This window comes from Agelaius tricolor, unplaced genomic scaffold (assembly GCF_023055355.1).
Source record: "Agelaius tricolor isolate 1412-34295 unplaced genomic scaffold, bAgeTri1.0.p SCAF_16, whole genome shotgun sequence".
NCBI lineage: Eukaryota > Metazoa > Chordata > Aves > Passeriformes > Icteridae > Agelaius > Agelaius tricolor.
The window spans coordinates 5,587,513-5,610,137 of NW_027269276.1; the positions used below are offsets into that span (position 1 = coordinate 5,587,513).

Here is a 22,625-nt window from a genome sequence, read left to right on the forward strand (position 1 = left end):
AAATTATATTTTCATAAAATAATTAAAAACAGTTAATTGTAATTACAGATATATGTATATATTTAATTACCTATATAAAAATTGCTCATTCATACAGGAAACCTACAGACAGAACCAGAAAGTTGCCTGAAAGCAGGCAACAAAAAAATCTTCTTTGTTTGCTTGATCTCTGTTGTTTTATTCTTAAGAATATTAATTGTTGTTTAACAACTCTGTTAAAATTTTAATTTGGTAAAAGAGCAAACAGAAGCAGCTCTGAAGCACTATTTACAGGCCAACTAATGACACAGCAGAAGAGAGAAAATGTGATCCTGTGACTAGGAATATATTCAAAGGACCCAAACTCCAAAGCATCGTAACTGGGATAGGAGCTCCAAGGAAACCAGTAACAATAGCTAAAATACCCGTCAGGATTTCATCACTGGTGTCACTTTGCCAATTTACTTAAAACCCAATTTGAGGTTTCAGTGAAAAAAAACAGCAATGTTATTCATCAGCTCAGGATAAAAAGCACACAGAGAACAGACTCTGTAAAAACAAGCACTGTCCAGGTAACACGTTTTTTAATCCAAGTGGCACAATTTGCCAGGGCAATAATGTCCCCTGTTTTTATGGAGCAGATGTCCATGGACAGAGCGTGAGGCTCGTGCCACTCGGCAGCAATAGACAGACTTGCATCTGTCAAAGGAAAACAGAAGAGGGAATCAACTTTTTATTATTGTTATTAAACTGGTGGCATCTGCACCAACACCAACCACTGTGCAGGACACCGGGTAAGAGGGGGAACAAGGCACAGGGAGGATTTAACTAGAGGATGGTTGATTTAGTTATTCCTACAGACTTTGCAAAAAAAATCTTCACAGGCTGCAAATAAAGGGGAAAATCAAACTGAGATGTAGCAGCATCTACAATTAACTGAGCCTAGGTGCCATTCATCTGTCATATCCAGTATTTTCTGTATTGTACGTGATAGTTGGAATTCAACTTCCCTCCTCAATTTTATTAGAAGAGTAACAGCTAAGGTGGTGGTCCCGGCTGGCCCCAGCCTGCAGCGAGGGCTGCTGGAGGAAAAGACTGATTTCTACAGCAGACTTCAGAGTCAGAAATAATCTGAACCTGTCCTCCCTGGTTCCCACTGGCCTGACAAACACATGGCAGTCCAGGATAACCCAGCCTAAGAGCAATACTCAGTCTTGCCAATGATTTGGTGCCCCTGCGAGGATGTGAAAAATCCATATTTAAATATCCAAAGCTCTCATCAGTGTTACATGAAGACAGACTTGAACACAAGAAAAAACAATTATGTATAAGCATCTATTTGGAATTATGCAGCACTGTAAAGAACTGTGCTCTAGGGAGACAGACATATTTCTAAGAATTAGAGGAAGTTTTTATTCTGCTTTAATTTCAAAAGGGAAGAGTTGTACAACCTGGTGCATAAAGTGTGTTTCACTCCCAGAAGGAAAATATCAGTTGGCTTTCAAATACTGTCCACAGCTGATCCTTTTTCTGAATAATAATTGTTGGGAAAAAAAAAAAATCACTTTTTTTTTTTTTTTTTGGTTAAAAAAAAGCTACAGACTTCTTAAATAGAATTTTCTTTTTCTTCTCCTCTAAGAGAGACTAATAATAAGGGCCTGATGGAAAGCCAGGAAAGTCAGAGGGCAGCTTCTCATTGTTCCCAGTGGGTTAGGACTAGACCTTTCCCTAAAAATTTCTCAGAACGATGATTATACTCTTATACAAAGCATCGAGCTTAAAACCAGCACAATGTCCAGGAGTGGGAACACACAGATAGATCACAGCCCCACAGCATGGGGAGGGGGGCAGCAGACCTCAGAAGATGCAGAATTAAAAAATAACAGCACTGAGCTCTTTGGTGTCACTTCAAAAAGGTTTTAAAAGGCAAAAAAAAAAAAGGCAAAAAATCCCCTGACTTTTATTTACAGGGCAAGCTGGACAAAGCTGCATAATTAAAAGTAAGAATAATAATAATGTCCACAACCTATTCTGTGCATGAAATAGCAACTGGCCAAGACAAGGAAAGCAACTGATGAAATGAAAGCACGAAGAGACGATGGAGGCAGGTGGTTTATGGCCATAACTCATCTGCTTTTGGCACAGAAAACCCATGAAAAAGGACAAAACCTGAAAAGAGAGAGAGAAAAATAGGAGATAAAGAATAAAAGCAAACAGCCAGCAAGTTCAATACCAACAAGCAGAAAACTCCAAGCCCTTTCTCTGAGGATGGGAAGCAAGAAGACTATAGCTAAGTAAGCCTCCCAATTGCATTATTGCTCTGAAAAGCTTTCCAGGTTGTTATACAGCAAAGGAAAATAAAAGGTGGGGGGGAGAGAAGGGCTGCCCAGCACTGCTCATGCAAGCCAGGCTTTAGCAATCATTCTCACGTGTTTATTTTTAATAAACTCTTCCTTTATATTTACATATAGAAACACACATATATAAAAGGAATTTATGTAAAAGGAATATATATATATATATATATATATAAAATGAATATATATAAAAGGAAAATATATTTTGTTTACGTAAAAATACATATTGTACATTAAAAAAAAAAAAGTGAGGGAGGTGGAAGCTATAATAAAAAGAGGCCTTTAATTAAATAAGATTGCCACTCTGGGATCAGGCCTTCATGCTTGTCAGCTTACTCTCAAAATAAACATCTCAAAGCGGGGCCTCAGTGGTGTCACTTACTCCAGCAAGGCAGCCTGGGTAATCCCTCGCTATCTTGACAGCTCCATAATGTTCCAGCGGCTTCACGGGTGAGCGGCGGCACCCGCGCCGTGGAAAATATTAATGCGGAGAATTAACGGCCAGAGAGAGGGGGACGGCGGCTTACAAAAGCCAAACAAGGCAAAGGTGTCAAGTTAGCACCGGTGTTAATTGTGAGGGAAAATAATTGTGGTGGGGAGCCCTGTGGTGCTCGCCTGTCGGGCTGTCACGGGGGTGACATCTCAACTAGGCGGGCGAGGGACGGGGCGGCGCGGCTGCTGCGGCCTACAAACGGCCACCAGCAGCTGGATTGTCACCTGGGTGGGGAGACACAGAGCACCTGGGCAGTGGTGGTGGTGGTCTCCGGGGTGAAGCTGGTGGAGAAATGTCAGGGGTGGATGTGGCAGCACAGTGGGACCAACCAGTGGCAGGCCCTGAGGGCCAAGCAGCACGGGAGCGTGGCTGCTGCGTCCTACAAATGACAGGATGGCAGCTTCATGCCACCCAGCAGCTGGATTGTCACCTGGGTGAGGGGACACAGCACCTGGAGGTTGGTGGTGGTCACTGCGGTGAAGCTGGTGGAGAAATGTCAGGGGTGGATGTGGCAGCACGGGACCAACCAGCGGCAGGCCCTGAGGGCGAAGCAGCACGGGAGCATGGCTGCTGCCTCCTACAAATGATGGGATGGCAGCTTCATGCCACCCAGCAGCTGGATTGTCACCGGGGTGGGGGGACACAGAGGACCTGGAGGGTGGTGGTGGTCACTGGGGTGGAACTGGGTGGCTGGTTGGATGCCAGGATGGATGTGGCAGCACGGTCCCCAGGGCCTACCCCTGGTGGGTCCCAAGCGGCACCAGAGCACAGCTGCCACATCCTACAAATGGCAGAATGGCAGCTCTGTGCCACCCAGCAGCTGGATTGTCACCTGGGTGAGGGGGACACAGAGGACCTGGAGGTTGGTGGTGGTCACTGGGGTGAAGCTGGTGGAGAAATGTCAGGGGTGGATGTGGCAGCACGGCCCCCAGGGCCTGCCCCAGGTCAGTCCCAAGATGCTGACGTACGTCTCTGCTCACTGTCTGGTTCTGGTTTCCTTTAAGACACCCCAGATTGCATCCAGGTGACCAAAATATTTGACAGGGAATGAGAAATAAGCCACGTGGGCAAGCCTCTCCTGATGGGATGAACAGCACAGACTGCAAATTACTGACTGCATTTGAATTCAGGGCTTGAAGCCTTCTGGATTCAAGCTCAGAAAGATGTCTGGGTCTATTAAAAGCTATTTATAAGAGACAATCTACAATCTAGGCAGAAAAACATAACTTTTTTTGAAAAGAGCCTGGTGATGTTAGAGATGAACCAGTCTAAAAAAAGGGGTTTTTGTTTATAATCTTCTTTTAACTGTGACAGAAATGGATAATTTACTGAAAAAGCCAGACCAATTAAAAAAAAAAAAAAAGGCATTTTAGCATCCATTTCCTAGTGAAGGCAACTGAATCAACAACTTTTAAGCACGTGCATGCAGGCTCTTCTGAAAGCAAGGTCTCACTCACATCAGCTGTAGCAGTATCAACAGGGGAATGGATTATTGTTAATGCCAGTGGAGAATTTTGCCCCCAAAAAATATCTCCATGGTGAGAAAAGTAAGGTTCTTTGAGGTTAATTTGTATATTGTACAGAGAAACAAGTAGGTTCTCACACAATAAAATATATGGATAAAATACATATAAAAATCCACGATAATCTACTTCTCAGCCTAAAGCAAACCAAATAAAGGGTAAAAAGGAAAGCTGACCTCTTAAAAAAAAAAAAAAATCATTCATCATCTAGGCCTCTTCCCCCATGAGAGAAAAAACACTCATCTCGACAGTGATGCTCCCTGGAATTCCTTTGCATAATACAAATATAATTTCTATTTTCTTTTTTCTTCCACTAATACTAAAAAGCAATGAGTGCAGGCAGACCACACATCACCTAAAACCTGACTAAAACCTGAGAAATTTTCAGTGAGCAAAAAGTTGTTGGGACAGAGCAGCAGGAGAGGGTTTAGTAGTCCAAGAAATTAAACTGTTAAAGGTGTTTTTAAATGGATACTGCTGCCCTCTAGCAGCTACCGAGAGTTGCATCACATCCACTGCTTCAAAACGAGGGAAAAAAAAAAACCCACAAACCCAGAAGACCCAATATAATTTCAAGCCACACACTGTTTTATGAGAGCAAACTTACTGGAAATGTAGCATATGAAACAAGTCTCGTTCCATAAATAAATAAATAAAAATGACCACCAAATTGCCTTAAAATCTTGAAAAAATCAAAGAGCAGTGTGAAATATAACCTAGACCATCTTAAGTTTTGGTTAAAAAACTAAATTTTAATCTGAAGAAGGAAATTAAGGATTTATTTTATAGGCATGTAAAGAATAAATATCTGAAAATCTTCCTAGAAATAGAATTACTGGAGTTATTTACGACAAGGAGTAAAAGACATTCTAAAATAGAACACACATTTTTCTTTTTAAGTGGAAAACCACTACATCCTTGCAGAGAAACAGCCAAGATCAAGGCTTAAAGGGGAAATCAGAAAAAAAAAGTATTCTGCTGGCAGGAAATTCAGGTGATTTTGGACAGTTTTGTCCCCAGCTAGTTTTACGTGGCCAGATGGAAATGAAACATTGCTTGGAAACAAGCAGTCCCAATAGTTTCCTAGGGAAAATAAAACCAACCAGAAAAAGAAAAATACACACAAACCTAAAAAAAAAACACCACAAAAAAAAACCAATAAACCAAAAAGACCAGAGAAGTGTGAAGAAAGTGTGTAAACAGTTTCAGGGAAGGTGAAGGAGGGGAAAAATTGCCTGAACTTAATAGAATGAAAGATGCAGATATAGCACTTTCTAGTCAAGACCACTTCAGAAACACCAAAAAAAAAAAAAAAAAAAAAAAAAAAAAAAAACTAAAGGAACTGAGAAAAACCTACCAAAATGCCATGTGACACACATTAGGGACATGTGACACAAAGCACAGAATTGTCTTTGGTAAGAATTAGTTCAACTGAACACTGCTTTAGGCACTGGCAGAGGCTCCAAGAGCTCCCTGGAACTTTCTCTTCTGCATGCTAAACCCCAACTCAGCATTTTTTTCTCATCTTCTGAATCTTCACCCAAATAAAATCTTCTTACAAGGTCCCAGAAAGATGCAGTGTGAGCTGCTAATGCAGGCAGGTGCCCCCCAAGACTCAGCTCTGATAACTGATGGAGCTAGAACAGTTTAAGAAACTTGGTTTTTAAACTACAAGTCTGACACAAGAAGAGTCACAGGGTATTCTCTGGGCCTAAAAATTCTCTTCCTAGTCTATCATTCCAACATTCCTTGTAATTTAACGTTACAAGGATTGGAAGACATAGAAATTGCTTTTGTTTGAACTCCTCCAGACACATAAATTGCTTTTGTTTGAACTCCTCCTGTTTTTCTGAGGTTCCTATCTCAGTGCATTCCTTTCCCACACCAGTGCAGGCAGGATGCTCACAGGGATCACTGTGCCCAAGGGCAAAGTTTCAGGCACTTTGCACTTCCAGAAACTGGGCTTGGCACAGTCAGACACTCTCAGCACAAGCCCTTGTTCACATCCAAAAAAAACCACCCAAAAAACATCCAGAGAAAACATCCAAACGAGTGCTCAGCACCATCCAAACTCTCAGCATTTGTAAATTAGCCATGATTACGCCTTTCAAAAAGAAGTGTGAGAAGTTGCCTAATACATGGCAATAATTAATAAATCTGAAGGCCTAATGATCTAATTGCAGATACCCTGAAAACAGAGAAAGTCTAAATTAATCAGCATGTTTGCAGAGAGCAATTCAGCCTAATTGCTCTGAGCATTTGCTTTCCAAACAATTACTTGCTCTAAGCTGACAAATACCCAGCAGAGCACACACACATCTCTTCCTCTGGCACTCTGGTATCAGCACAGACCCAGGCAGTGAAACACAGAATGATAAAACACCCTGAGCTGGCAAAACCCACTGGGATCACCAAAGTCTAACTTCTGGATAGCCCAGAGCTATGAGCGGTGGGTTCCTGCAGGCTCACTGCTGCTGGAAGTTAAAAGTGTATATTATTCTACAAGTTTCTTTCTTTTTATTTTGTCCTTGGGAGGCTGATCTCACAGGGAGGCCCCCAGGACCTGTGGCAGTGGGGGCTGTGAGATGTGAGAGCAGAGGATGATGTGCTGAGGACAAGGAAAGCAGGATGCACCCATGGAGGTGTTGCATCTTCTCCCCTTGCTCCCTTCACACTGCCTCCATCATGAGAGGAAAACCAATGTGCAGCAACAGGAAACAAATGAAACCTGAAAGGAAGAAACAGAGACAGGGCACAAAGGTCCCATAAAAAAGATCCACAAAACACAAAACCAGGTAGAAAAGAGACGCACACAAAATTCAGGCTGGAACATGTGGTTAAAGGGGAAAGAAAAAGAAAAAAGACACCAAGCACAGCCACATCAGAGAACTGTGTTTCTTGTAACTACACTGTTTAACAGATGAAAAATGAACTTTAAAAGCACATGATTTGGAAATGGGAGGGGCTTCTCACCCTCACAGGCACCCAAAGCCCAGTTTCTGTTTATTTTTACAGCAGCAGAGCTGCCTTTGCTACCTGAAGGAAGGCAGCCCTTCCTTACAGCTGTGGCATCCCTTTGTCCACTGCTCTGGAAGGGCGACTCCACCAGGAGCAACGTGCACAGCCAGAGCAGCCCAGTGCCAAAGGGGAGCAGGACCTTGGAGATTTCTTCAGGGTGACTCAAACAACCACAAGGCATCATCCTGCCCTGTGAAGGTGAACCAGCAGGTGGAAATGGGCTCCAGCCTCTCCCAGCTCAAAGCATGAAGTTGGACTTGACAAAACAAGGGTCAGCAAGGCCCTAAAATCACTAAGGGTGCCACAAGATGCCAACACTTAGAGCACCAGTGATTGTTTCTTAATGCCAAATGAGATACAGAATAATCATCTCTCCGTTCTGCCAAGCTGCTGCAGTGCTCCACAGATTTTTAATGAAAAAAATACATTTCTGCTTTCTTACTACCTGCAGTATTAAAACTACATAGATGCAAACTCCTTGCCATCACTGAAACACATCTAGTAACAATAACATCACAAAATACATAAAAATATCAAACTTTTGGGGCTGTTATGTACACATATACATAACCTTCAATGTTTGGCTCATCCCCTACAAGAAGTATAAATTTAGGACCCATGCAGTGCCTAACATTGGCCCCAAGGTGCACACAGGTAACATGTCAAATTTTCCATCTGTTTAGGCAGTTTCTGCTCTGTGACTGGGTGAGACTGTAAGCAAGTAAATCAGAGTCCAAGCAAGCTGATGAGCAACAGGTAACACCTCTCTTATCCTACATCCCAGACAAGACACTGATTTTGACCCAAAAAAGGAGTTTTTGGAGCTTCTTTTCTTTCCACCAGAACTAAGATCCTGCTCTAGCAGCACTTGGATTCCTTAGCTGGGGCACATATGTTGGGTATTGCTGTAGAGAGGCTTTTTCTTTCACTTATCCTTCAAAAAATAGATAAAAGAGGAGAAGAAAACACTGAAACTTTGATTTATTTTTCTTTTCTACATTGTTGTGCAATTTAGAGGAAGCACATGCATCTCTGAACCAGTGTCCTGGACTGATGCAGCCTCTCTATAGAGGGCAGTACAAGGAGAGGAGCTGCAGAAAGTCAGGGACTGGAGAGACACAAGAGACAGATAAAAAGCAATGCAAGAAGTAAAAAGTGAAGGAAAAAATAGGAAAGAGCAGATATTAACAGGATTAATATTATGAAGAGGAAAAAAAAAAGTAATGAAAATCTGGTAAAGTGAGTGAGGAATTTATATCACACCAAAGGGAACAGATCCTGGAGAGAGCAGTACATAGTGAGGCAAAGAGTCAGAAAGAAATACTGGGAAAGTTGGAAAAAAGTGAAGTCTGCAGTTCTAAGTGGAACTCCTGCTCATCCTTTACTTGGCCAAGCATAATTATTCCCAATTAATAACTTAAGCATATAATGAGTAAATTCAGGGAGAAACCTGTGAATTTCATGAGTAGTGCCAGGATGGTTTTTAGCAATATCTAAAATATCAGAAATATCCAATGTCAGAAATATCTCTCCCTGGTCACCCACCTTAGATTTATTTTTACATGTACACACAGATAAATACTTCTTACACTGGGACAAAACAGAGGCAGAAACAGACTGAACATGAGCACAAGAGACTTTACTCAGCTGCCAGGAGAGGGCATCACCCACCCACACTGCAGCCCCTAAGCCTGAGCTATTTAAACTGTTGTAAAATAAAATTATGGGGGAAAGTGCAAACATGAGAAGAAGGCGGGACACCACACTTAAATACCATTTCCTTTATCTTTATGTAGATAAAGAAACTCTCTCAAAATATGTAAACTGATGGGTTTGATGACTGCTTTGTGATTTTTTTCCAGATAAATCACGGATTGCATAAGAAATGAAAATTAAAATTAAGGAAAATTACAAGACTTATTTTAAACCTTATTTAGGCTAAAGATGCTGGGGCATAAACTCTCCACTCAGTCTTTGTGAATATTTTGCTAAATTCAAATTATTCAGAGCACACTGATACCCCCCCAGCACAGCAGCTCTAAGCAGCACCAGGGTAGGGGGAGAGGAGGGAAGTCTCACACTCCCAGCCCACAAGTTATCTCTGGGGCTTTCTCCCACTGAAGAGATGAGCACATCTGACAACCTCCCACTTTCAAAGGCACCTTGAGAAAGCCCAGTGGCTGCAGGTCAAGCCCCAGCATCACACAAAGATGTCACATAACCAGAGTGACAGCAGAGGCCTGCAATGATGGGCATCCACTGTGGGATTTTTATTTTTTTAAGGAGCCACCACTGCAGCATAGTGGTGACTGATGAATAATCATTAAGGCACTGTTTCCTCCCCCCCTGCTGCCTGTGCAATAAAAAGCAGCAGTTCTACTGAAGAAAGCATCCCCTCACATACTCAGTTTACTAAATCAGAGGTCATTTGCCACAAAGCAACAGAGACTCATCAAAAGGGATTTTTTTCCCCCCTTATGTTGTTTCCCTGTGCTGTCCAATGCTTTTCTAAGACAAGCATTTGCTTTCTTACACAACAAAACACAGCCTAGAGCAAAGTATGCTCTGTCTTCTCTAGAAATATTACTTTGCTGGAATTGCTCATTTCTAGCATCATTTTCCTAGGAGCAGTTGGATGTGTCCTGGCTTGTGCAGCCTGCTAGTAAAATCTGATGAACTGCTACACTGTGAGGAAATTCAGGCTTTTGTATAACCATAAAGATCTTAATCTAAGTACTGGTTCACTCCTTCCAAAAACTGGTAGGAAAAACAAGCATACACTCAACCAAAACTTACTGTTTTGGGAAGCCATGAAAAACCAGCATGGAAAAAGTTAACTGAGATACCAGACAACAGAAATCCCAACAGCACCTCATATAAAATCAGACAGGTCCCGGTGCAAACCTTCAACCTTCACAGGCCTTTAGGCTGTGCAAGCTTATTTTGTTTAAAACCAAATGAATAAAGCCCATGGCTTCACCTCAAAAGAAGCTGCTCAGACATTTTGCAAGACAAAACTACCAGAACTGTTTCCACATGCAGGAAAAAAATATGAAATCAAGCCTGGACGTATGGAAGAGCTCTCTGACAGATTCAGATGGAAGGTCCTGCCACAGCTGCTGCCTCAGGCTGCAGAGAGCCTTTGGCAGGGCAGCTCTTCCTCCACAGCAAGTGACTGGCTGCTCATAAGCACTTCTACTCCCTCTTTCAAAATCCTGAATAAAAGCCAGGTTAAGGGAAGGCATTTTCACACATTTTTTCCAGGACTTCCCCAAATATTTCATAATTTATTTGATACATCATCTGGGCGTGGGTTATTGGGTTTTTAGGATGCTGTCATTGCTCAGCCACATCCCAGGTTGGAGAGGATTGTTGGCTTACAGCCTTGCTCCTGTGGTTCCCCCTTTTATTAACATCTTTGCAGATAACCCCAAAAGCACTCCTCAGAGCAGTTCCATCATTTAATAAAGCTCCAATTATTCTTTGGAGGTTATTTTTAAGCTCAAATAGAATTTCTTGCAGTTCCTGAATGGGTCCAGGTGCTAAGGGCAGCCAAGAAGGAGCTCTGCAGCTGCACAGTCAGAGGGCAGCTCCCTCCCCTGGTGGATAAACCCAACCTGTGAGTGCCCTGACCTGCAGGAGAGACACAAGGCCACGACTCCTTGCACTGCAGATAAGCAGCCGGCTTGCTGCCAAACAGATCAGTGATAAAGGAGTGAACAAAGTGATAAAGTGTGTGAATTCTGCAGGAAGCCAGAGGGAAGGTGGGGCTCACCACAACGATCCCTGATAACCAGGTTCCTGCCTTCCTTCAGGTGGATGGTCAGCAGGTAGGCAAAGGGGCTGGGCAGCTCACTCAGGCAGTCATTGGCTTCCTCCAGAGCCTAAGGAGAACAAAGGAATCAGTCACACACCTCTGGAAACAGATCATAAACGAGGCAGGTGTGCTCCCAGTGCCTATGCAGAGATAAAGTTCTGATCTTTCCTTAGGGCAACCTTTTACAGAAAGGAAAAGAAAAAAACAGAAAAAAAAAAAAAGAGGCAAAAGAAAAAAATAATTCTTTCCCAGGCTTTCCTTCACTATGCAAGTAGCTAAGTATCAGCATCAAGTATGTTCAACAAAGCAAGGATTTTACCTGAAAACAAGTGATGATATAAGAATCACAAATGCATGCACATGTTCTCCAAATCCTATCAGCACATTTTTTTCTGAGCTGTTTCTTGTGCATTCAGAGCATCTCTCAAGTTGGAAGAGACCCTGAAAGTCCTTTGTATCCACCTGATAACCTCAGGAGGAAGAACACATCTCACAGAGCTGCTGAGAGGAGAGCACAGCACTTCTTTGTTCAGCTCCAAAAGAGAGAAGGGCAGTGACAGGCAGTGCTGGTTGGGAGCTTTAGCAGAAGCAAACTCAAGAGGATTTCTGCTCATCAGAAGTGCTGCCACAGAGTCACACAGCTCAGCATCATCCTCCTGCTGGAACACTCGGTGGAAACAGCTCTGGACAGCACTTGAGAGGTTATCAGAGGGCAAAGGTAGAGAAGTTCATCCACAAAGCAAACATGTTTTACATGAGAATAACATGTCAGAACTGCCAGTGCCTCTTCACACTGCCCTGAAACTGATTTTGCTACCTGTCAAAGCCTACAGCTGTGTTACTTGCTGTATTTACTTTAATCCAGTTTGTTCCTACACTGTTATTTGAGTATTCATGCTGCTGCTCTCATCAGTTACAATATAGATATTATAGAGTACTTCAAAAAATCCAGAATGTTTGGGTCTATTCAAAACACCAGCAACCACTTTGAACTACTAAAAACCCAAACCCACCACTAAATAAACAAATCCCCCACAAACTGAAACACCCCCACAAAAAAAACCCCAACACACTCTGGGCAAATCTCTAGATGGGCTCTTCACCTGATGAGTTTTTGAATTTGTAAGAAGCAAAGAACCTAAATCTGAAATAAACTGTGTTTCTGATCAAGTTTCAAAATGACAGGACTTACCATTTGGTCATCAAAGTTTTGAGATGATAGGGAAGAGTCAAAATCCATTTCTCCACACGGGCACTATAAAACAAAGGATACAATGAATTAGACAACAATGGAGGAAACAAAATGCTCCTAGCATCAGTAAGAAATTACTCATACGTACAAGTAATGAATGAAATGCTCTTACTTATGCTTATAGATAATTTAAATATATATTTCTTTTTCCTGTTTTGCAGTAACTGCTCTTAGTCTCTTGAATTTAATCCAGGAAAAATAAGTGCCTGCTTCCAGCTAGGAATAAATTTCTTCTTCTCCTCCCCAGCACTGGGTGCTGAAGGTTCTTATCACAAACTCTCCTGATGTCTGAAGGTTGTTGTGTCTGGCAGCCGGCTGCTCTCACTTGACCACAACTTCTCCTTCACCACCCAAAAAGCAAGTTCCACTTAAAGGTTTTTTAAATCATTTTTTTAACTCGGTTTGGTGCTTGGGTTTTGGGGTTTTTTTTGTTGTTGTTGTTTGTGCGGGGTTTTTTTGTTTGGTTTGAGATAAAAAAAATTGCTCAAGGGAAAAGTTACAAAGAAATTGTCAAAGGGAAAGGTGTCCTTGTTTTTGGATGAGTTAATTTTCCTTCTAGTAATTGGTACAGTGTTCTGTTTTGGATTTAGGGTGAGAAGAATGTTGATAACACACTGATGCTTTTAGCTGTTGCTGGACAAGTGCTGTCCCTCTGCTGAGGAACTGGCTGGATATCAGTCAGCAGGTGATAAACAATTGCACTGTGCTCACTTGTTTTGAATACTTCAACTGCTGTATCATTTCTATCAAAATATCCATTGTTTTAAAATATTAGATAAAATATACAATTAATATAATTAAACTTTTAGACTTTTGCATTATAATATCTTTCTATTATAATACATAAAATATTATTAGAATAATAATATTATTCTCCCTTATTAATCTTCCTTTTCTGTCCTTTCCTATCTTTATCTTAACCATTAAATTTTACCTTTTACCCTCAATTCTCTCCTGCATATGATGGTTCCCACTGAGCAAGGAGTAAGAGAGAAAATGTGATATTTAGCTGCCTGGTAGGTTAAACCACAACAAAAGAGAAAATAAAAATACGAGAAACATGTACTTCCCCCAACTTGCTGCAATAACTGGAAGATCCAAAGGATTTTTTAGGAGAGGAACTCAAACATTTCTTCCTAAATAGTGACTCATCCAACACCTTGAGGCTCCAGTGGCCCAGCATCACGTCTGTCTGAAGTGATTCACCAGCCAGGACACCTCTGATGCTCCTCTGGCTGCTCCAAGAGCTGAAGAGGACCAAGGTCCCTGGGAAACTCCTCTGGTCCGATGCAGGGCAATCACAGGCCGTTCAAACACAAAGATTTATGCTAAGGGCGGTCTCTGTCTGCAGAAATGCACGCAAGGTGGAATTCGATCCTCATGTGAAAGGGTGGGAACATTCAAACCTCTCCCAATGAGAGCAGCATTGTGGGCAGCACTACAGAAACATTTAAAAGTCAACCAGCTCCTGCACCAAAGTAAATAAATCGTGGCTGTATTGATATGCTGAAATAAATATAAATACCCTTTGTGCAATTCTTTTCCTCCTCTTCCTGCAAATACATATATTAGATATCAGGAAGTACAGTAATCCAGCATTGCAAGGAAGATTTCCCTTGCACGACAGGCAAAATCTAACTTTATGGTTCCCACAGTAATCATAACTTGGCCACCTTGCAAAAACACATTAAAAGTGGAAAAATTATCATCATAAAGAGCGGCAGAAGAATTTTCTCACACAACGGAGCTGAGTTACAGCTGCTAGGGGAACCCTAACTTTGAATTTTCTGACTAGTATGCATAAAATCTCACTCATGTGCATTAAACTTAGTGTTTCTTGGAATCTCTGGCTTCACAGGAATCTCCTTCAGGCACCATCATTGGCACTGGTAACGGTCTCTCTTTACAGCTCGTTTTACACGGCACTAACACGGGATCAAAGAACTGCATTGAAATTATAATAATTTTTAAAGTATTGTCTTGGCTAGCTTGATACCATTTATTTAAAAATTACCCCCAAAATTATGATTTTGTTTTTATTCTGTTTTTTGTTTACTTGCATTACATCCACAGATACTGAACAATTATAATTTTAAATAGAAAAACTTGGGTTTTTTAATTTTAGCTCCACATAATATAAATTACTGTTATTCTAGGTAGCTAACTGCAGTGAGATCACTGAATATAGATAAAAGTCATGGTCAAAACATAGTCCTGAAACCTTGATTTTATCAAACTACAGTGACACTTCTCAACTTTAAACAAAAGTGGGCACACCCAGAGGGGTCAGAGCCCCAAATATATTTGCATGAAAACAAATCAAGCAAGAGTATGTATGAATATACATAAATTGAAAGTTCTTCTTTACAAGCGTTCCCACCTCTGCCTCCCCTTGGTTTCTGCAGAAGAACTATTCAAAATACAAAACCACTGAGTGCATCTGCAACAGGACAAGGCTTTGGGTTGCCCAAATTCGCCCTAAACCAGGACAGTGACTCACTGCAAAGTGTTGGCAGGGAGATAATGAGATATCAGAGCACTTCAGCAATGATACTGGCCATGGACAAAACCCAATGGCAAAAAAAAAAAAAAAAAAAAGGCATTACAGGAACCTTTTACAACCTGAATCACGCAGGGATTCAACACAACTTCACCCACTTCTTCAGCCTTGCCTAGCTGGGTGCAATGGGGAACAGAGAGCAAACCTCTCACAAATGGGAAAATGGTGTTTGGGCAGAGCCTTGGTGAAGATGGGCTGTGCTGAGCTCTGCAGGGGAGTTCACACAAGTGAGAAAACCACAAGCACACGCTGATCTCACGGAATCGGGTGGCCAAAGACAACCAGGAAATGAGTAGGTGGCATGTGACAAGCAATTCAGGGGGGAAAAGAGCTCAGCCTACATTTCTGCTTTTTTTAGTTTGTTTTGTTCCAGGGATCTGCCTTCCCTCTGATTTACCTCCCTGGGCAGGGAGTGATGCTCACACAAGAACAATGGGAACTCTTGTGCTCCTCAGAGCAACCCCACCCAGCATTCAGGGACCACAGTCCCCTAACAAACTATTCCTATCCCAGGCAAGCACAGCACAAACCCGGTAACTGTTCAATTAAGTACAAGCAAAGCTGAATACTGAGTTGTCATAGAATCATAGAATATTGAGGCTTGGGTTGGAAGGGCTTACACATCATTTAGTTCCACCCTCCCTGCCATGGACACCTTCCAATATTGAATTTGTTTTTCACCAGATTCAATGTAATTAAATTTGCTCAATTATCCTTATTTCTACTTTCCTTTGCTTCACTCTCTCCTTTTATTCTCGAGGAGAAAGATCTTTATAAATTGCACTGGAGGCAGATAACAGTAAGGAGGCATATTCACACAGAGAGATGATTTGCCATACAAGCAGATACCGAATGATTTACACACATTTATATTTACACAGCAAATACAGAAATACACATTTAGGGAAAGATTTAAGTGCTGCAGAAAATAAGCCAGACTCAGATTGTGCATCTGGATGAAACTTAACTTGAGGTTAAGCTGTTTCATCACTATACAGGTACTTCATTCTCCTAGAACACTCAGTTCACCCAAAATCAAAGCAGGACTTAGTATTAACTTTGTTGTGCTGGGGCAGATTTTAAATTAGGGCTTCTGGCATACAACAGCAGGAAAAAAACGGCTGCTATCATTAAAACAACTTGGAAAAACTTACAAAATAACTAGAGTCCATATATTTACCATATACCAAGTGATGTGCTACAACTTTTGAGTAACGCTTGAGCAGAGAAACAAAGCACTGTAGTATTTCAGTTTCTTTTCTTAAGTAGACTTCAAAATAATGAACACTCTAGCAAGATGAAACCAATTTGTGAACAATTTAGCAACTCTAAACCGCAGGTGATGGTCAGTAACTACCAGTCTGACACTCTGCCTCACAACAGACTGGGAGCCAACACCCACTTGGTAGGAATACACAGGTCTCTGAGATGCAAAACAAGCAGTTTATATCAGAAAAGACCACTTTCCCCACATCAATGCTAATCATCCTTTAGAAGGTGCAGTTAAAAAACAATTAACCTGTGAAATCCCTATTCCCAAGGGAAGATTTGAAACAAAAAACGCCCATTTCCCATTTTAACATCTTGGACGACTACAGAGGCAGCTCCCACAACTGCAACAATCAGGTAATAAGAAAAAGGCCTCAGAAAGTTGAAAATGTAACCCTCCCAGAGAGAACTCAACAGGAGCAGACATACTTCCACAAAATCTAACTAAAACAAATTTTGCCTGAAGTGTTTCCTGCAGCCACAATCTTCACCTCCTGTCGATATAATGAAGCTATCATAGAGCTCCTCAGGATTCCCAATTTGCTCAGGCGAGGCAGGAATTAGTTTCGTGACAGTATTGGTCTCTGATCCTCCTGGGTCATTTATGTCCAGACACAAATACTGAGCACAGAGCAGGGGGAAGGAAAGGGGGACAAGACAGTGCAGAGAAAACATTTTAGTTTTTCACCTCCTTAAATCATCATCACAAAAACCCAAAAAACAGTCCTGAGAATGATGCTACATGTTCTGTTCTCCATCTTGTGCTTCCTGGAAGAGGCAGAGCTCACCTTGCTCACAGCTATCATTCACCTATTGCCTTCATCAGAGCCTTCAGTGGGTGGGTGGCAAATTGATAGTGCTACATAGCAATCCTGGTAATTATATTAACTAGAAAGCAAATGTATCAGCACCTCAATTCTGAGCTCAGAGAACTGCAACAACTTTTGATTTGAGCAATTCCAACAGAGCTGAAAAATCTCAGGTATCATTACAAATAACAGAAGAATAATAAAAGAACTAAAAAATTGGAGCAGTGTTATTTGCAGCTCCAGACTGACAGGAAGGATAGCTGAACTAGTCTTGAATAATGTGTATATCATGTAAAGTTTGGGCTTATTTGCATTGCTCATTCATTCCTTGAACAGAGCCCCCTCCTCACAGAACGCTTCAGGTGGGAAAGAGTCTTAAAGCTCACCTCATGGGCAGGGACATCTCCCACTACACCAGGCTGATCAGAGCCCTGTACAGCCTGGCCTTGGTTGGATCCTCCATCCCTTTTAAACCCAGAAAATGAAGGAGAAGCACAAGGAGCCCACAGGAGGTGGCGGCTGAGCCTCACTGCTGCTCCAGCACCCACCTCTGTCCCCTCGTCGCTCAGCGTGGCGCTCAGCCGGGAGCTCTGCAGCAGCTCAAAGAGGTCCTCGCTGGATCTCCTCTTCTTCCCCTCGGACACGGGGCTGCCCACGGCCTCAGCTCCTCGTGAGGACACCAGCTGAATGCCCATGTCTTGCATGTCTGGGGGGGTGACTGTCACCTCCGTCCGCGTCCTCTGCTGTGATGCCCACAGCCAGTCCTCTCCCGCTGCCTTCACCGAAGTGTTTCTGCTCTTCAGGGACACCACAGACCTGGAAAAGCTCTTGGGGGAGCAGCTCGACAACACCTGAGCGTCCGTGTAAGTAATTTCTTCTTCTTCCTCCTCTTCCATGAGGGTGTCCACCTCCAGCATGTCAGGCACGGACACGCTGAGACAGCGGTCCAAGGAGCGGCCCTTCCTCTCCAGCATCTTGCCAGACCTCTTCTTCGTCTTCCTCACGCTCAGGTTTCGCAGGAACGGCCGCGTCTTCTGCTTCAGGGATCCCCAGACGGATTGTTTGTCCAAGTCCATTGCTGCAAGGGGAATCTCAGCAATGCCTCCTGCACAGAACAGCTTCAGCGATTCCCAGGGTGACTAAAAGGAACGTAGGAAGGAGGCAAGTCAATCACAAAAGTGAACAGCCGCTCAAGACTATGATTCATGTTGTCTCATCTTAAAAACTTTCAGTCATTTCTCTGAACAGTTAAAACAGAGCATGTCACATTAGTAAGTGCTTCCAAATACAATCTGGTGGGTAGGTTTGATTATTTAGGAGGAAAACAGCCAGAGCAAGTATTTATTCCTACACAAAAATGCAATGTCTGCCCACTGCTTCATTATTTCTAAGAGGGGACATTACATTTCTTCTTCTGTCAAGCCCTGATTTGTGAAAACTTGAGATTTGTCCAATTTGAAACTGTTTCTGTACAAAGCTTACTGATGGGAGTTAAATCGTGATAATGCAAGCACACAAAACATGCTGGCAAAGCTGGCACTGACATTTCTGCTGCCACTTTCCCAGGCCATGTAGGGCTTTGTTGACTATTTCCAAGGCTACATGGATTCTTACAGGATGTGGTGTTGGCAGATATGTAAAAACTAAGTAGCTGAGGCTGAAGAGAGGACATTGAACTTGAGGAATCCCAACATGGACCCCAAAACACTCCCTTACATTAACCCACTGTCAGTGAAAACTGCAGAATTATTTTTCCTTGTAAAGTAGGCAACTGAGAGAAAAATAATACAAAAATGGATGGGTGGATCACTTTTGAAAACCTACTGGTGGACTTATCTTTGAGCTGATTCACAGTGAGCATTTACACAGCTGGGAGGGTCAGGAATAAAAGAGCTAAAATAAAATCACTCACCGTATGTGCATTGTAAGGGAACAGGGACACCTCTGTGCACAGGAATATCCTCACAGACAGACTCTTCTGTGGTTAACAGCTGAGCAATCATCCTTATTCTGTGAAGAGACGTGGTCAAATCATCATCAAAACCCAGTGAGAAAAAAAGGTGGTGAAACCTGCAGATTTACTCCTTTACAGTCACACACACAGAGGTTTCAGTACATACCCACATCCTCAGAAATATACCCCCATTAACTACATGAGGCTGTTCCTAAACTCACAGCATGTTTACCTTCTAACTATTGCATAATCGACAAAAAATTACTTCCCACTGCTTTCCTGATTACTAGGAAAAACACCAGGAAAGGCAACAGAAACACAATTGTTAGATTAATGCACACAGAGAAATTACTGCCTGCTTTCAAAGAAATCTACTCTTGCATTCATTAATTTGAATGAGGCTGCATAACCAGTTACTTAATAACTTATTTAAATAACTTTATGACTAACCTTGCCACACTTGCAGAGTGTTCAGGAATCTACAAAAAAATTCTCTAACTGCATTGCTGTCTAACCAAAGCTGCACAATCTTTCCCTCCCCCATTTATATTAGCAAATAAAGAATATCAGCATTATTATAACACAATAAATAAATAAATAAGCTTAATGGCACTGCATGCATTCACAAGGCAATAACAGGTTTTGCCCAAACAGGAATGTGTGTTAGTGTAGATGTATTAGCTCAACACAGCCACAATATCAAAGTGCACATGGACAAACTGAAATTGGTTTTTTTCCTTTACAGCACCACTATGTAAAATCAGTTTTCTGAACCTCACAGAGGAAGATTTCACACAGAAAGACCCACCATGCCTTTGTATTTCTCACTGAACTCAGGCTGAAGCACAACAGATTTACAGAGGGAGGAGCAAAGACATAAATGCCAGCCCAGTTTGATTGGGAATGGAGGGATGCCTGTGCTGGAGCAGCACCTGATGATGCCCTGCACAACCTCAGGAGACATGGCTGGCTTTGCTCACACCAGCTGAGAGCTTTCACTGAGGCCCTTCCCTGTCTCCATGACATCTTGACAAGGCAGGCACAGCCTCCCTGGCAGCGTTACATCACGTGCCAGCAACAGAAGTTATTGGGCTAAACACGTTTGCACAAAACATTATGAAACACACTGCTGGGAGTCATTTAAACAACTCATCTTCTGCTACTGCTCTCTGCATGGCTCGCCTACTTGCACTGAAACCTGCTGGAGCCAAGATGTTGCAAATAAAGGCAGAGCCCAGCTCAACATCCACTTCCCAAGGCACTTACTGCTTCCCATTCCCTTCCTGTTATTCTCCACCCCTCTCACTTTGAGGACCCACTGCCGTTGTTGTTATTTTGTTTGCTTTGAGATTTTGTTACCAAGGAGCAGACTTATTCCTGTAGGTTTTTCCAGTTGCTTTCCCCAAGTCAAATGCTCTTTTTCCCAGTTAGATTGCCTCAGTTGCTGATCAGAAATGCCCATTCTAAAAGGGACCACACTGTGTCTCTGATATCTATCTGCATTTAACCCAGAGTGGGCAGAGCCCTCCTCAAGCCCAGCAGCAACACAGTGGAATCAAAATGTTTAAAAAAAATTTAAAAGGGGTTTTGTCAAGGCAGCGGGGATGGCTCCACTGAGCTGCCACCTCACAGCTCCTGCACTGGAGCAACACATCAGTGATAGTTGCTGCACAGGAAGCAGCAGGTTGTCTCACTGAGGCCACAGAAGAAATATACCCATCCCTGGTCACTCACTGCCTGGAAGTTTAACCATACTCTGCCTCTGGACCTTTACACCCACATTCCTGCGGCAGCTACAACTTCTCTTATGTAAGTATTGTATTTACAAATAAATTAACCCGAATGATGGCTATGATACACAATTAACAACAAACACACAATGTACTCTCATCTGAGAAAAGGGTAAATACAGTCTGAAGGGGAAATGCACTCTGACATCAGCCATCTGCTTTTTCACTTCCTCAATTCAAGAAGACACACACAGATCTCCACCACGACAAGAAATATTCCCTAGGGAGATCACTGGAAGATTGGGAATGGGGACCACCCTTCTCCACAGTGCTTCTGGAGCCAGGATTGCTGGGGCCAGCCCACATTCACACACACAACTCTCCTTTCTTCCCACATCAATTTCCTCTGCTTTTCTCTTCCATACAGAACCAGCATCAATAGAAACACTTTATTTTGAAGAGAGAGAAATTCTCCTTTGCATGTAGAAAGTGTGTTCTTGGTACCAACATGTTGTTCATGTAGTCCTTATTCTCCACAGGCCAGAAGTTTTCCCTCTTCCTTCCTCAGCCTCACAAGTTCATGGCCAACTGTATCGCCAAATATTCCCTAAGCAACCACTGGGAAAAAAATATTTTGCCAAATTCTTGGTCTAAGCTTGGCCTCTTTATTCTTCCCCTTTCAATGGCACATTGTGGCAAAAATCTGCAAACAGAAAACATTCAAAGAGACACACTTCCTGTTATCAATTTAACTCTGTTGTTTTTGATTTAATTGAATGGCTCCTTGTTCTTAGGTAAAAAGAAAAAGATAATGTCTTCAGTCTACCTCCTTCAGCCTTCTCTTTAATATGCTGCCAAATCTCAAATGCTCAGAAGAATCCATATACTTTAATCTCTTCCTTCAGAGACTGCTTTTGATTGTACCTGTCATTTTTATTATGTCCTTTTATTTTGCCATCTCCTCCTCTTTTGGGGGCAACAGGGACAGAAAGGATTACAGACAAAAAAAGTTGGTCACAGCTCACTAGAACTGAACAAATATTTCTAGCATTTTATCCTCCCTTAAGTATCTTCTAATTATGGTCCTTGGAATTTTTTAGAATTTTTTTAATGTGCTTTGGTTTCTTTCAGTAAAACACTCCATATGCACTCCCTTAAATTCACATAATATTTGGAGCTAAATGATTTTTTAGATGTTCTACCAGGTGGCTATAAGAGATATTTCAAATGCCACTGAAAGCCTAGAGAAATCATCCTGCAATTCTACTTCACTTACTGACTTGACAGGAAGCCAGCAAAGCCACAAGTGAGAAATACTGCAAGACACTCTGAAAATATTATAAAAGTGCCAATATAACCAAGCAAATAAACTGAACAAACCCAAATTGATTTACACACTGGAAATTAGAGAAGAAATTATCTTTCTTCACTATGGAACCGTTCCCTGCACACCCACAAGTGCCCCGTGCACACTGAAGATGCTCCTGGTTAATATTTTTAAAGTATCATGTTCAAAGTCAGCCAGATGACAAAAACACACCTGAGCACCACACCAGCACTATTACAGCTCTAGATTAATTAAATCCATTAATCCTTGTACTCATTTGTTTATCCAATGGAGGTGAAAACTTCGGGGCAGTGTGCATGCCAGCCACCTCGAAGTTCAAATTCAATCAGTGTGTTTTCAGCTACAACTAAATGCTAATGAACACCTAAATCCATGGCAGCTGAAATTACCAACACATGCATCAGAGGCTGTTAGGAAGATGCTCCTCACTTGAATGCATATTAGCACAGGTTCAAATTGGAAGGAACTAATGGAACTCCCTCAGTGTAAAACCTCTATCGATTCTGGCTGCTCTGG

At 42.1% G+C, this 22,625-nt stretch overlaps 1 protein-coding gene across 3 annotated transcripts in view; it reads right to left on the bottom strand.

Annotated features, from left to right (window-relative positions):
• Nucleotides 1-22,625, bottom strand: part of MCTP2 (multiple C2 and transmembrane domain containing 2) — a 125,372-nt gene that overhangs the window by 84,656 nt on the left and 18,091 nt on the right. For 2 of the 3 annotated variants that reach the window (XM_071441274.1, XM_071441271.1), the window contains 4 exons: nt 18,990-19,087; nt 17,626-18,216; nt 12,380-12,442; nt 11,146-11,254 (listed from right to left, as the gene is read on the bottom strand). In XM_071441274.1, the coding sequence (XP_071297375.1) occupies nt 11,146-11,254; nt 12,380-12,442; nt 17,626-18,153 (700 nt within the window). In that variant the 5' untranslated portion in view covers nt 18,154-18,216; nt 18,990-19,087. Of the gene's footprint in view, nt 1-70; nt 253-11,145; nt 11,255-12,379; nt 12,443-17,625; nt 18,217-18,989; nt 19,088-22,625 lie in introns of those variants that run through there. The other variant, XM_071441275.1, reaches the window with a different exon arrangement.